The sequence below is a fragment of the Hypanus sabinus genome, chromosome 7, assembly GCF_030144855.1.
Source record: "Hypanus sabinus isolate sHypSab1 chromosome 7, sHypSab1.hap1, whole genome shotgun sequence".
Lineage (NCBI taxonomy): Eukaryota > Metazoa > Chordata > Chondrichthyes > Myliobatiformes > Dasyatidae > Hypanus > Hypanus sabinus.
This window is the reverse complement of record NC_082712.1, coordinates 148,069,897-148,084,208: the sequence shown is the minus strand read 5'-3', so window position 1 is coordinate 148,084,208 and position 14,312 is coordinate 148,069,897. Positions and strand designations below refer to the sequence as shown.

The following is a 14,312-nucleotide window of genomic DNA, read 5'->3' as shown; positions in this document are numbered from 1 at the left end:
TTAAAGTACTTCCCTGAAACTTGGGCTCTTTGGGGCAGCTGCTAATTGGGCCAAAATGTGCTGATCCCCATGGTTCCAATTAACCAGAATCTACTGCATTTTCAAATCTTAAAAATGCTCATGATTGACAGACTATTTGTGAGGTGTAGTAGGCAGAAAATCTCATTAAGTATTCTCAAAAGAATGGCTATTAACAATCACATTAGTGGTTTGGGACTAGTAAGAATAAGAATTTAATTTTTTTTAAGTTTCATTGATTTGTTGAAACTAAAAATAATGACAAAATGAAAGCATCTCTTACTTTTTAGAACACAGAAAAATTGTGCTGTTAGATAACCGGCATTAGTAAATAAAAATCATTTAATATTCTAAGTTTAATTTTGTAAGAAATTTTAATGAGTTTAGACCATAAGATATAGAAGCAGAAGTCAGCCATTCGGCCCATCGAGCCTGCTCCACCATTCAACCATGGGCTGATCCAATTCTTCCAGTCATCACCACTCCCCTGTTTTCTCTCCATACCCTTTGATGCCGTGGCTAATCAAGATCCTATTTATCTCTGCCTTAAATGCATCCAATGACTTGGCCTCCACAGCCACTCGTGGAAACAAACTCCACAGATTTACCACCTTCTGACTAAAGTAATTGCTCTGCATCTTTGTTCTAAATGGACGATCTTCAATCCTGAAGTTGTGCTCTCAAATAACATTGGCATATCTAATCTGTTCAAGCCTTTTAACAACCAGAATTTTTCAATGAGATTCCCCCCTCATTCTTCTGAACTCCAGGGAATCATCCCAAGAGCTGCCAGACATTCCTCATATGGTAACACTTTCATTCCTTGAATCACTCTCATCGATCTTCTCTGAACCCTTTCCAACATCAGTATATCCTTTCTAAAATAAGGAACCCAAAGCTGCACATAGTACTCCAAGTATAGTCTCATGAGTGTCTTATAGAGCCTCAACATCACATCCCTGCTTTTATATTCTATACTTATAGAAATGAATGCCAACATTGCATTCACTTTCTTCACCACCGACTCAACCTGGAAGCTAACCTTTAGGGTATCCTGTACAAGGCTCCCAAGTCCCTTTGCAACTCTGCATTTTGAATTCTCTCTCCATCTAAATAATACTCTGGCCATTTATTTCTTCCACCAAAGTGCATGACCATACATTTTCCTACATTGTATTTTATTTGCCACTTCTTTGCCCATTACCCTGAACTATACAAATCTTTCCTCAACACTACCCGCTCCTCCAGCTAGCTTTGTATCATCAGCAAATTCAGTCACAAAACCATTAATCCCACAGTCCAAATCATTGACATACTTTTCAAAGAAGCAATGAAATTGTGTATGATGGCATATCAAATATCAAAGTAATTACATTATTGATAGAAGTATCTTTATAGAAGTCCCTAAGATTTATTCCAGAGGAAAACACATGCTTCAGATCACAGGAAATGTGGAACCTATTATTAACTAGTGAAATTGTAACTTTAAAATATAAAGCACAGATTTGTAATGACATACAAACCTGTAGGTAGGAATAGAGAATAAAGCAAATAAATATGCCATGCATTCAGGAACACTTAGCAACTTGGTTCATTAGGATTTTTTCTGTGGTGAAGATGATCTGTATAAGAGTAAGAAGGAAAAATCTGCATGGGAATATGGGGTGGTGGAGGGAAAGGAACAAATATATATCCTTATGGAAAGATTTGCTATTGCTACTCTGAAACCAAACTAGTGGGGAAAGGATGGGGTTGGAACCTAATGTAATAGTACATCAGATGACAAAGTTTAAGCAAATAAAGTTACACCAGCCAAGTCCAGTAGGCAGGCCAGGTGGAAGCAAAGCTGAGATTGTAGAAGGGTCTGATCAGTTAATTGTATTTACCTTAATTCAAGAAGACTTATAAGGGCTCAACAGATGAATTCTAACCATGGAATAGCATATAAGATTTCAGTTTCAACCTGAACTGGAGGGGGGGGGGGGCTAATATCTAGCAGGAAGATTTGCTAGTGCTGCACTGGTGGGGGGGGGGGGGGGGGGTTCAAGTCAACTAGAGTTCCAGGGGAATGGGAACCAAAGTGCCAGAACAGATGGTGGAGAGGATGTGGAGACAGCTGTTGCTAAGACCTCAGACAAAGTCAGGAATCAAAAGATTGAATGTGATGCAACTAATGCCCTGAGCTGCATATATTTCAATGCAAGAAGTGTCGTAGGAAAGGAAGGATGTGATGGGAAGAAAGAGCGGATTTCCGGGACATGACAAAACATTTTTTAATCCTCGTTAACCAAAGATGAGGTGCCAAAAGACAGGAACGATACGCCTTTAGCTAAGGAAAATAGCAGGGATAAGCAAAGGAACTATAGGCAAGTGAGGCATACATCAATGATGGGAAACTTATTGGAAGGGATTTCTAGGAGACAGGATTTATTTGTATTTGGAAGACAGACTAATTAGGGATAGAGATACAAGATTTAGATCGCAGAATCTGGAGCAATAATCTGCTAGAGGAATGCAGCAGGTTGAGCAGCATCTTTGAAAGGAAAGTGAATTCTCAAGACTTTGGGTCAGCAACACAAAAATCACCCACCTGGGTCACACATTCCTGGTCACCTCCATCTATTGGTAGTTTGCCACCAAACCACTAATGTATGTCTCAGCAGACAATGAGAGATAGAATGGAAGATGTGAGAGGTTGAGCATAAAGAAGATCCAAGAAAACAAGGAAATGGATTATAATCTATTTTATATCTCCAAGTACGGTATTTCAAATGCTTACAATTAACGTTACATGTGGAGACTATCTCTGAGGACAATTTTCTTTTCCAATTGGATCAAACTTGGAACTAAAATTAGCAACTTGAAAAGTTTGTGAAAATAACCAGTGTTCTTTCTGTTGCAGTGGAAAAACACAAGAACAAATAGCAATGTAAAACTTCTATTTCTTAAATCAGTCATATTTTTTAAAACCCAGTATTAAGACAAGCTTTCATGATTGGGTAGTAGATTTCCATTATTGGATTCATATCAACAATGAAATAAAATGATCAAGCACAATATTTCGTAACTGTGATGCTCAGCCAAGCTGAACATTCCTTGGTCACAAAATCAGATGGAGAGATGTGAGCCAGCATCTTGGGAAAATAGCTATTCTGAAATCCAATCCATGAAAATTTCAACAAGTAAGTTATTAACATGTTGTCTGCACCTGTTTTGAGACATAACTGTCTTTACAGTTGGATAAATCAGAATATCAAATCAGTTCGCACCAACAGCTAAAGAAAAATAAATTACCCAGAATACTGACTTAAACTTTATATAATGGTTCCGTGAAGCTCAAGAAAACATAGCCTGGAAACCCATGATAGATGTCATTCATTAACGTAGTCCACTCCCTGACATTCAACTTTTATAACTAAAACCTCTGAATTTACCCAATTATTTAACATACAGTACAGAATAGAAAGGAGACGAGGAGGAATTTCTTTAGCCAGAGAGTGGTGAATCTGTTAAATTCTTTGCCAGAGGCAGCTGTGGAGTCCAATTCTTTATGTACAGTACCTATAAATAGTATTCACCTCCCCACCCCTGGAAGTTTTCATGCTTTATTGTTTTATAACATTGAATCACAGTGGATTTAATTTGGCTTTTTTTTTTGACAAGGATCAACAGAAAAAGACCCTCATGTCAAAGTGAAAACAGATCTGTACAAATTAATTACAAATATAAAACAAAATAATTAATTGAATAAGTATTCATCCCCTTTAATATGACACACCAAATCATCATTGGTGCAGCTAAGGTGTTTCCATTGATAGTAGTAAAAATACACCCGTACAGTCGGCCCTCCTTATCTGCGAGGGATTGGTTCCGGGACCCCTCGCAGATACCAGAAAACACGGATGCTCAAGTCCCTTATTCAACCTGTCTCAGTGCTGTGGACATTATGACCCGGAAGCAGAGCTCTGAATCCGCAGTGTTTCTGTTCACGAAAATAATCACGATGATGATGGAAAATAAAGTGAAAAGCGTTAGGCTATGTCGGTCAACGATCGGAACAATTTTAAAGGATAAAGTGAGAAAGGCCCTGCCCCGATGAAAGCTACAATTATAACTAAGCAACGCAGTGGTTTAATTATTGGGTTTTGGGTTTTTGATCCTCCATATTAACCAGACATGGATGGAGAGTGTGCTCGGGAGCGGTCTGTCACTGGATCGAACTTGCGAACTTTTGTTCCCGAGCCCGGCTGAAACATACGTTCTTAAGTGTTTTATATGCATAGAAAGATAAAATATATACTAAGACAAACATTTGACTAACCGACGCTAAATAATACCAGATGTACCTGTTCCGACTTACTTAGTAAGAGAACTTCTGATTTTTTCTTATTCCGATCCTCAATAACCTACGCACATCCTCCCGTATACGTTAAATCATCTCTAGATTAGTTATAATACCTAATACAATGTAAATGCTATATAAAATAGTTGTTAGAGCATTTCCGGGTTTTCTAGATTCACGGTTGGTTGAATTCGCGCATGCGGAACTCACGGATAAGGATGACCGACTGTATATGGAAGGTCCAACTGCTGGTGAGCCAGTATCCTGCGAAAAATTACATCATGAAAGCAAAAGAACACTCCAAGCAACACTGAAAATGTTATTGAAAAGCATAAGCCAGGAGATCGATACAAGAAAATTTCCCAGACACTAAATATCCCTTGGAGTACAGTTAATCTAGAAATGGAAAGAATATGGCACAGCTGTAAATCTGCCTAGAGTAAACTGTCCTCAAAAACTGAGCGACCGTGCAAGAAGAGCATTAGTGAGTGAGGCCACCAAGAGATCTATGGCAACTCTGGAGTACAAGATTCAGTGCTGAGATGGGAGAGACCGCACATACAATAACTGTTGCCCAGGTGCTTCACCAGTTGCAGCTTTATGGGAGAATGGCAAAGAAACAGCACCTGTTAAAAAAAAAACTCACATGAAATCTCAGCCAGAGTTTGCCATGAGGGAGACTCTGAAGTCAGCTGGAAGAAGGTTCTATGGTCCAATGAAACCAAAATTGTGTATTTTGGCCACATAATCAAAACACATCATCCCTATCATGAAGCATAGTGGTCAGTGCATCATGCTGTGGAGATGCTTCACTGCAGCAGGCCCTGAAGAGCTTATGAAGATGGAAGATAAAACGAATACAGCAAAATACATGGAAATTTGCAACAGAACTGTGAATTGGGAGATTTGTTTTCCAGGACGACAATGACCCCAAGCATAAAGCCAAAGCTACACAGGAACGGGTTAAAAATAACAAAGTTACTGTCCCGGAGTGGCCAAGTCAGAGTCCAGACCTTAAATTGAGAATTTGTGGCTGGCCTTGAAAAGGGCTATTCACTCACAATCCCCATGCAATCTCAGAGCCTGAGCAGTTTTGTAAAGAAGAATAGGGAGAAATTGCAGTATCCAGATGTGCAAAGCTGATATGGAGACCTAGCCACACAGATTCAAGGCTGTAATTGCTGCCAAAGGTGCTACTAAATATTGACTTGAAGGTGCTGAGTTATTAAGCAATCAATTATTTTGTGTTTAACAGTTGTAATAAATTTAGACCAATTTGTAGAAATTTGTTTGACACCATAAGACATTGGGGCAGAATTAGGCATTCTATCATGGTTGATCCCAGATCTCACTCGAGCACCATATTCCTGCCTTCTTGCCATATCCTTTGATGCACTGATCAATCAGGAAACTATCAACTTCCACGTTAAATATACCTACAGACTTGGCCTCCACTGCAGTCAGTGGCAGAGCATTCCACAGATTCACTACTCTGGCTAAAAAAAAATTCTTTCTTACCTCTAAAAGGTCACCCCTCAATTTTGAGGTTGTGCCCTCCAATTCTGGATAACCCCACCATAAGAACTATCCTCTCCTCATCCACCCTAATCCTTTCAACATTCAGTAGGTTTCAATGAGATCCTCCCGCATTCTAGATTCTAGTGAGTATGGACCCAAAGCTGCCAAACGCTCCTCATATGTTAAACATAAAGTACACTGCAGATGCTGTGGTCAAATCAAGACGTAAAAACAAGCTGGATGAACTCAGCACCTGAAGAAGGAGGGGGCAGGAACCCTATGAAGAAGGAGCCAGGTGAAAAACCAATTAGAGGAAAGATCAAGGGGTAGGAGAGGATAGGTGAAGTAGTAATGAAAGGGGAAAGCACTATGGGTAGTAGAAGGCGGCAGAATCATGAGAGAGGTGATAGGCAGTGAGAAGAGGAAGCAGAGTGAAAATGGGATGGTGGAAGGGAGAGGGAAGGAATTACCGGAAGTTGGAGAATTCGATGCTCATTCCAAGGGGCTGGAGGCTACCCAGACGGTGTATGAGGTGTTGCTCCTCCAACCCGAGTTTGGCCTCATGATGGCAGTAGAGGACATATCCGAATGAGAATGTGAAGGAGAGTTAAAGAGGGTGGCAACCGGGAGATCCTGTCTGTTGTGGCGGATGGAGTGGAGGTGCTCATCGAAGTGGTCCCCCAATCTGCGTCGGGTCTCGCCGATGTAGAGGAGGCCACACCGGGAGCACCGATAGATTACCCCAACAGACTCACAAATGAAGTGTTGCCTCACCTGGAAGAACTGTTTGGGGCACTGAATGGTGGTAAGAAAGGAGGTGTAGGGACAGGTGTTCCACTTACGCTTGCAGGGATAAGTACCAGGTGGGAGATCTGTGGGGAGGGACGGGTGGACCAGGCAGTCACGGAGGGAACGATCCCTGCGAAAAGCAGAGAGGGGTAGGGAGGGAAAGATGTGCTTAGTGGTGGGGTCCTGTTGAAGGTGGAGGAAGTTGCGGAGGATAATATGCTGGATCCGGAGGCTGGTGGGGTGGTAGGTGAGGACAAGGGGAACACGGTCTCTGTTGTGGTGACGGGAGGATGGGGTGAGGGCCAAGGTGCGGGAAATGGAGGAGATGCGGGTGAGGGCATCATTGATGATGGCAGAAGGGAAATCACGATTCTTAGAGAGGACATTTGAGACGTCCTGGAACGGAAAGCCTCATCCTGGGAGCAGATGCAATGGAGAAACTGGGAATAGGGTATAGAATTTTTACATTTGACAGGGTGCTAAGAGGTATAATCAAGATAGTTATGGGAGTCAGTGGGTTTATAGAAGATGTCAGTGGACAGTCTATCTCCAGAGTTGGAGACCAAGAGATCGAGAAAGGGGAGAGAAGTGTCCGAGATGGACCAAGTGAATTTGAGGGCTGGGTGAAAGTTAGAGGCAAAGTCCATGAAATTGATGAGCTCAGCATGGGTGCAGGAAGCAGCACCAATGTAGTCGTCAATGTAGCGAAGGAAAAGTTGGGGAGCAGTACCAATATAGATTTGGAGCATAGACTGTTCCACATAACCCACGAAGAGGCAGGCAGAACTGGGGCCCATGCAAGTGCCCATAGCTACACCCTTGGTCTAAAGAAAGTGGGAAGAGCTGAAAGGGAAGTTATTAAGTGTGAGTACCAGTTCCACCAACCAGAGGAGTGTGGTGGTGTTGGGGAACTGGTGACGTCTATTGTCAAGAAAGTAGTGGAGGGCTTTGAGGCCTTCTTGATGGAGAATTGAAGTGTATAAGGATTGGACATCTGTGGTGAAAATGAAGCAGTCAGGACTGAACTATGGGTGACAAAATAGAGTCCAGGTAGGCAGATACAAGATTGGTGGGGCAGGAGCAGGCCGAAACTATAGGCCTACCAGGACAGTCAGGCTTGTGTTGCTCCTCATATGTTAACCCCTTCATTCGTGGAATCATCCTTGTGAATGTCCTCTGGACTCTCCATTGTACAACACATCCTTTCTGAGATATGGGGCCAAAACTGTTGACAATACTCCAAGTTCGGCCTGACTAGTGTTCTATAAAGTTTCAACAGTATCTCCTGGCTTTTTGTATTCTATTTCCCTTGAAATAAATGCTAATATTGCATCTGCCTTCTGTGCCACAGACTCAACCTCTGAATTAACCTTCTTGGAGTCTTGCATGAAGACTCCTAAGTCCCTCTGCACCTCTGATGTTTGCCCTATTTAAATAATAGTCTGCACTATTGTTTCTTTTACCAAAGTGCATTATTGTACATTTCCCAACACTGTATTCCATCTGCCACTTCCCCCCCATTCTTCCAATTTGTCTAAGTCCTGCTGCAATCGCATTGTTTCCTCAGCACTACCCTGCCCCTCTACCTATCTCTGGATCATCCGCAAACTTGCCACAAAGCCATCAACTCCATTATCTAAATCATTGACAAATACAGTCAGGCCTCCTTATCCGTAGATTCAACCAACCACGGATCGGGAAAACCCGTAAGTTCTCTCTCCAGCACTCGTTGTTTGAGCATGTACAGACTATTTTTTCTTGTAATTATTCCCTAAACAACTATTTACATACCATTTACATTGTATTAGGTATTATAAGTAATCTAGAAATGACTAAAGTACAGGCAGTCCCCGGGTTATGAACGAGTTCCGTTCCTGAGTCCGTCTTTAAGTCGGATTTGAAGTCAGCATCAGTTAGTCAAATGTTTTTCTTAGTATACAGTACATATTTATCTTTCTATGCATATAAAATACTTAAGAAACATATGTATTTCAATAATTAAACCACTGTGTTGCTTAGTTATAATCGTAGCTTTCATCGGGGCAGGGCTTTTCAAATGCTCCATTAAAATTGTTCCAAATGTTGACTGACTGTAGCCTAACACTTTTCCAATGACCGACTGCATTTCACCTCTTTCTGATCGCTTTATTACTTCCACCTTATTTTCAATCGCAATCAAAATTATTTTCGTGAACAGAAACACCGCGGATTCAGAGCTACGCTGGGTCCTAAAGACCACCACACTGATTCAGGTTAAATAAGGGACTTGAGCATCCGCAATTTTTGGTATCCACGGGGGTCTCGGAACCAATTCCCTGCAGATAAGGAAGGCTGACTGTAATGTGAAAAATAGCAGTTCCCCTGAGGAACACCACTTGTAACTGACAGCCAACCAGAAATGGCCCCCTTTCTTCCTCTTGCTGCCTCCCACCTGTCAGTCATTCCTCTATCCATGCCAGTATCTTTCCTGTAAAGCCATAGGATTTAATCTTGACAATCAGCCTCAGTGGCTTCTAAAATCAAATAATATCCACTACCTCTACTTTGTCCACCTTGCTTGTTACTTTCTCAAAGAACATAAACAGATTTGTCAGGCAAGATTTCCCTTCACAGAAACCAAGTTGACTTTGACTTATTTTATCATAAGTCTCCAAGTACCCCAAAACTTCATCTTTAATAATAGACTCCAATTTCCCAAACATTGTGGTTAGACTAACTGTCCTATAACTTCCTTTCTTTTTCCTTGCTCCCTTCTTAAAGAGTGGAGTGGTATTTGCAATTTTCCATTTCTCCGGGACCAGGCAGGAATCAAGTGATTTTTAAAAGATCATAACCAATACATCCATTACCTCCTCAGGAACCTCTCTCAGGACTCTGGGATGTAGCTCATCTGATCCAGGTGATTTGTCCACCTTAAGACCTTTGAGTATGCCTTGCACTTTTTCCTTTGGAATAGCAAGCAATGGCACTCACTCCTGCTCCCTAACAATCAAAGACCTCTGGCACACTACCAGTGTCTTTCACAGTGAAGGCTGATGCAAAATACCTATTTTCATCTGCCATTTCTTTGTTTCCCCGTTTCTACATCACCAGCATCATTTTCTAGTGGTCCACTTTTTACTATTTATATAACTGAAATTTTTTTTTCAGTATCATGCTTTATATTATTAGTTAGATTGCCCTATTTCATCTTTTCCCTTCTTATAGCTTTTTATTTGCCTTTTGTTGGATTTTGAAAGCTTCCCAATCATCCAACTTCCCACACACCTTATATGCCCTTTCCTTGGCTTTAATGCAGTCCTTAACTTATCCTGTCAGCCACAGTTGCCCACCAATGCCAGTTGAGAACAATTTCTTCAGAGGGACATATTTATCCTGTGCCTTGTGAACTATTCCCAGAAACTTCAGCCATCTCTGCTCTGTCATCATCCCCACCAGTATTCTCCTCCAATCCACCTGGCCTATCATGCCTCTGTAATTCCCTTTACTCCATTGCAATACTGACATGAGAGATTTTCTGTTGATCAGTATCAAAAAAGCCAAATTAAATCCACTGTGATTCAATGTTGCAAAACAAAAAGAGAGAATACATTTTAGAGGCACTGTATATTTAAGGCAGAGGTTGAGATTCTTGTTTGGCCAGAGAAAGAAGGGATAATGGGAGAAGGCAGGAGATCGGGGCTGAGAAGAAAACTACATCAGCCACGATTTAATCCTAGTCTCATCACGGGACAATTCTCAATAGTGTATCTTTGGACTATGGGAGGAAACGCACGTGTTCACGGAGAGAAAACATACAAACGCCTTACAGGCAGCAGCAGGAAGTGAACCCAGGTCGCTGGTACTGTAAAGTGTTTGCGAACCACTATGTTATTGTGGTGCCCCTGTTATCAACAAAGTAACTCCATTAAACAGTGTTATTTTACAGTCACAATTAACTTTTGTGGTTTAGACTTTGACACTAAAATAGTACCTTTGTACAAATTTGGTCTGTCACAACGCATTTCACAACCAATAAGTGTAGTTGCTGTTTCCTTACAGATTAACGCCAGCTAATTTGCATAAGGCAAGATACTAAAACAGCAATCCAAGATAAATGTCACAACGATTTGTTCAGAGGTAAATGTTGGCATCAGAATTGCATTACACTTCTCCGAATAAAGCAAAGCGATATATAACATCTTATCAGAAAGATAGTTTCTGATAAGGCTCATTTCCCCTCAATATTGGACTGATTCTGTCTTCTCGTAAAATGGGGCGGCAACAAAACTTATCACCAAGACACAACTTATGTTGAACGTAGCTTTGCTCCACATGTAAAAGTTTGAAAGCTGAGTGGGGAAAGATGACAACATACAGCTCTCTAATATTAGCAATATTTTGCTTGCAATATCCTTTGAGATGTTGGCCAGCTTATTATTCTAAAATTGAACAAAAAAAAATCACAATTTTAAGTATAAAGCACACAAATAGCAAATTGAAGAACTAAAACAAATCACAAGGTAAACTCAATTTGAATAAATGTCCTGAAAAGGACAGCAAAGCCACCAGGCACATGTTAAAGTTACCACGATGCAGGCGACTTCCATTTCATGTCCATATCAGTTACTCCACACCCCACCCCCTCTGTCGTTCGCCATAACCACTTCAGAAGGCAAAGGAGATTCTCGAGCAGACACCTTCTCTCAGGGGTGTATGGTTCTACCGCAAGGCCTTCCGCATGTCCACGTTCAGCAAATGGCAGCTGGCAAGCAGCCAGCTCCCCCCCCCCCCCCCCCAGTCTCTCGGTCCCCCTGCCCTCTCCCCAAGTATCTTTTACCTTCTTCTTCTCCATGTTGCGCACTTTCTTGTCGATGACATTGAGAACCTGCCTGAGTGCCTCATTCTGCGGGTGCGCCGCCTGGCCCTGCCCGGCCTGGAGACTCACCGCAGCGGCGGCGGCGGCGGCGGCCTCGGCTCCGGCGGCGGAAGACGATCGGGATTCGGCCGCTTTTGTGGCGGTGGCTGCTGGCATTTTCCCTCTTTCTCTTGGTGAATGGAAACCGATTTAATTTTTCTAAAGAAAAATATGTAAAATAAAAAGGAAAGGAAACGGGCTCGGGAGGGGGGGAGAAGTTGCGACTTTTGTTGAAACGAAGAAAATGGAAAGAGACGCGACCGGAGCTCTCTCCGCGCGACAGCACACCGAGACTGAGGAGCGGGAGCGCGCACGGGGCGCGCACTTGCAGCCATCAGTCCAGGACCCCGAGGCCCACCTGTCCGCACCACGCCGTCTTTCCACAAAGCTCCTCTCAGCAGACCAGCGGCCGCTAGTATTTGTAAAATAAAAATACCTTCCCCCCTTCGTATACCTCATTTTATTTTAAAATATATCAACTGTTCGGTTTAGGAAAAATATCTAAGGCATATCGGAGGACAGCAAAAGCAAGCTGCGCTTGCGCTGTTCAGTCTGGAAGATGAGATCCTGAGGTGAAGTTTATTAAGTCACGATATCCTTTATTTGACTAAATGTTTTTTTTAAAAAAAGAGAAACGCGAGGGTAGTTGAATAGAGAGTTTCAGTCGAGGATTGGGCAGTAGAGATGTCAGGAAGTGATGAAAAAAGCGAATGGGAGATGATACTGGGTGATTAAAGTTGTATGGAGGACGGCGAATGACAGGTTTCTGGGAATGCGAAAATAAGCGGCGAATTGAGGATTGGAGTGGCTTATCGTCTAGTGAGAACAGTACACAGGATTTAAATAAAATAAGGAAGGAGGAGTTTAAGGTATTGCTGGCTTTTGAATGTGGACCGGTTTCTGATATGAATCCAGTTTGATTAATTAAGGAAAATAATTAGGAGATACCGTTTAATAAGAGATGGAGCGCTTGCTCGTGTTTTGTAAAGATAGTAAGCAACATGAGAAAGCTTTAGGGTTAAAAGCTGTGGGAGGAAGGAAGGAGCATGGTACCAAGGAATTATATTGAACGACCGTGGCTTTGGGGAGTCAGCAGTGCGTCGAGATGTACTCATGGGCCAAATTTAAGTAATTTAGTTGGGGGAAGAGTTGCAGATGCTGAACGTTTTAAATGGTTTCGTGGTGGAGTAAGAACAGATAACGGTGTTGATTAAATTTGATGAAAAAATGTTACCAAATAGGGTTAATTTAGGCTATATGAGGTGTATGGTTCTAGTCTCTTCTACCCTCTAAGATATGTTGTTCCAGAAGTTTGGTTATGTAGCAGCAGTATTCAGGGGTAAAAAGTGTTGTCGATGTGATGGAGAACATGACTGTGTTAATTGTAGAGAAGACATTAAGCTAAAATTTAACAATGGTGGAGGGGAACATGGCTCTGCTTATGATGGGTGTCCTGTATATAAGAAAGCTATAGAAGAGCAGCTGTTCAGGTGGAAGTTTCATATGCAGAGACTTTACAGAAAGTACAGAAGACAGTGTTAATGAGACCAGTTAATATCAAGAATACAGATAGATTAAAGTCAGTGTGTAAAATGCATGATTTTATAGCAAAGAATTCATTAGTTGTTGATAAATTTGCTTTCATGTCAGATGTGGTAAATTGTACAGCACAAACTAGGAGGATGGAAAACAAAGTTAAAAGCTGTAGGGAAAAAAAACATCTGGAGATAAAAGTGTTAATTCCAGAAGTTATTGATGGTATTTTACAAGGAGGAATAAATGTTCAGACTTCAAAGAAGGATTGTTTATGTTTTTTCCTTTTCTGTTTTTCTTACAATGGAATGCTAGAAGTTTGTTCGCTAATAGTCGGGATTTTAATGCTCACAGTACTATGTGAGGTTGTAGTGACACAAATGCAAAAGGGATGGTGGAGGAAGACTTTCTGGAAGAAAAATATTTGGCGTGCTTGAATGATGCTCAGTAGGTGGTGGTAATGCACTTTGTGTTGGTCTGCCAACTGTCATTAAACGTTACTAGAACAACAGAATAAACATGTTTTGTCTTTTTCTTTTACATTTTATTAAGTGAAGCATCTTGTTCCTGATACTGCAGTTATTTCCTAGTGTGAGCAACAAACTGTCTGCTAAAGGAACTCAGTGGGATGAGCAGCATGGGGGTGGGGTGAGTTCTGCGGACGGTTCGGGGGGGAAATCCTGCATGAGGGCTGGCAAGAGAGAAGAAAGCCAGCAAGGGGAAACATGAGCCTGATACTGTAATTTGTGGGATGGGGGGAACGAGGTGCCAGGGGCAGTTTGGAGAGGTCAGGCACCATTTGCAGGAAAAAAAGGCCAGTTGAACGTTTCAGGTCAAGACCCCGTATCAAGAAAGAGAATGCAGAACACAGTTATCTGCTCGGAAGAGGTCTCAGGGAGGGTGTGAGACGGGAATATAAGAGGACATAAAGTTGGTCATTCTATCATGACAACATTAGTTGAGTGCTAAGACCACTCCTTTCATAATGTCTTCAGATTTGGGTGGATGGGAAACGAATAGAGACAATCTTGGGTAGTTTGATGTGAAACATGGGCCCAGTGTACCCCTTTCTGTCACCCCTCTATGGTTATCCCTTTGCCTGTGGTTGATTTAAGCCTTCAAGATCAAGACAGAGGCTGATTGTATATCAGTGACACAGCAATATGTACAGGGCAGAGATATTATGGCTTCTTGCATATATACACACATGGTTCA

At 41.8% G+C, this 14,312-nt stretch overlaps 1 protein-coding gene across 1 annotated transcript in view; it reads right to left on the bottom strand.

Moving 5' to 3' along the window:
- caprin1b (cell cycle associated protein 1b) overlaps window positions 1–11,850 on the bottom strand; it is an 89,623-nt gene extending 77,773 nt beyond the window's left edge. Inside the window, exon 1 of the mRNA XM_059975946.1 lies at window positions 11,487–11,850. Coding sequence (XP_059831929.1) covers window positions 11,487–11,681 — 195 coding nt within the window. The 5' untranslated portion in view covers window positions 11,682–11,850. The remainder of the gene's footprint in view (window positions 1–11,486) is intronic.
- Window positions 11,851–14,312: the final 2,462 nt, after the last annotated feature.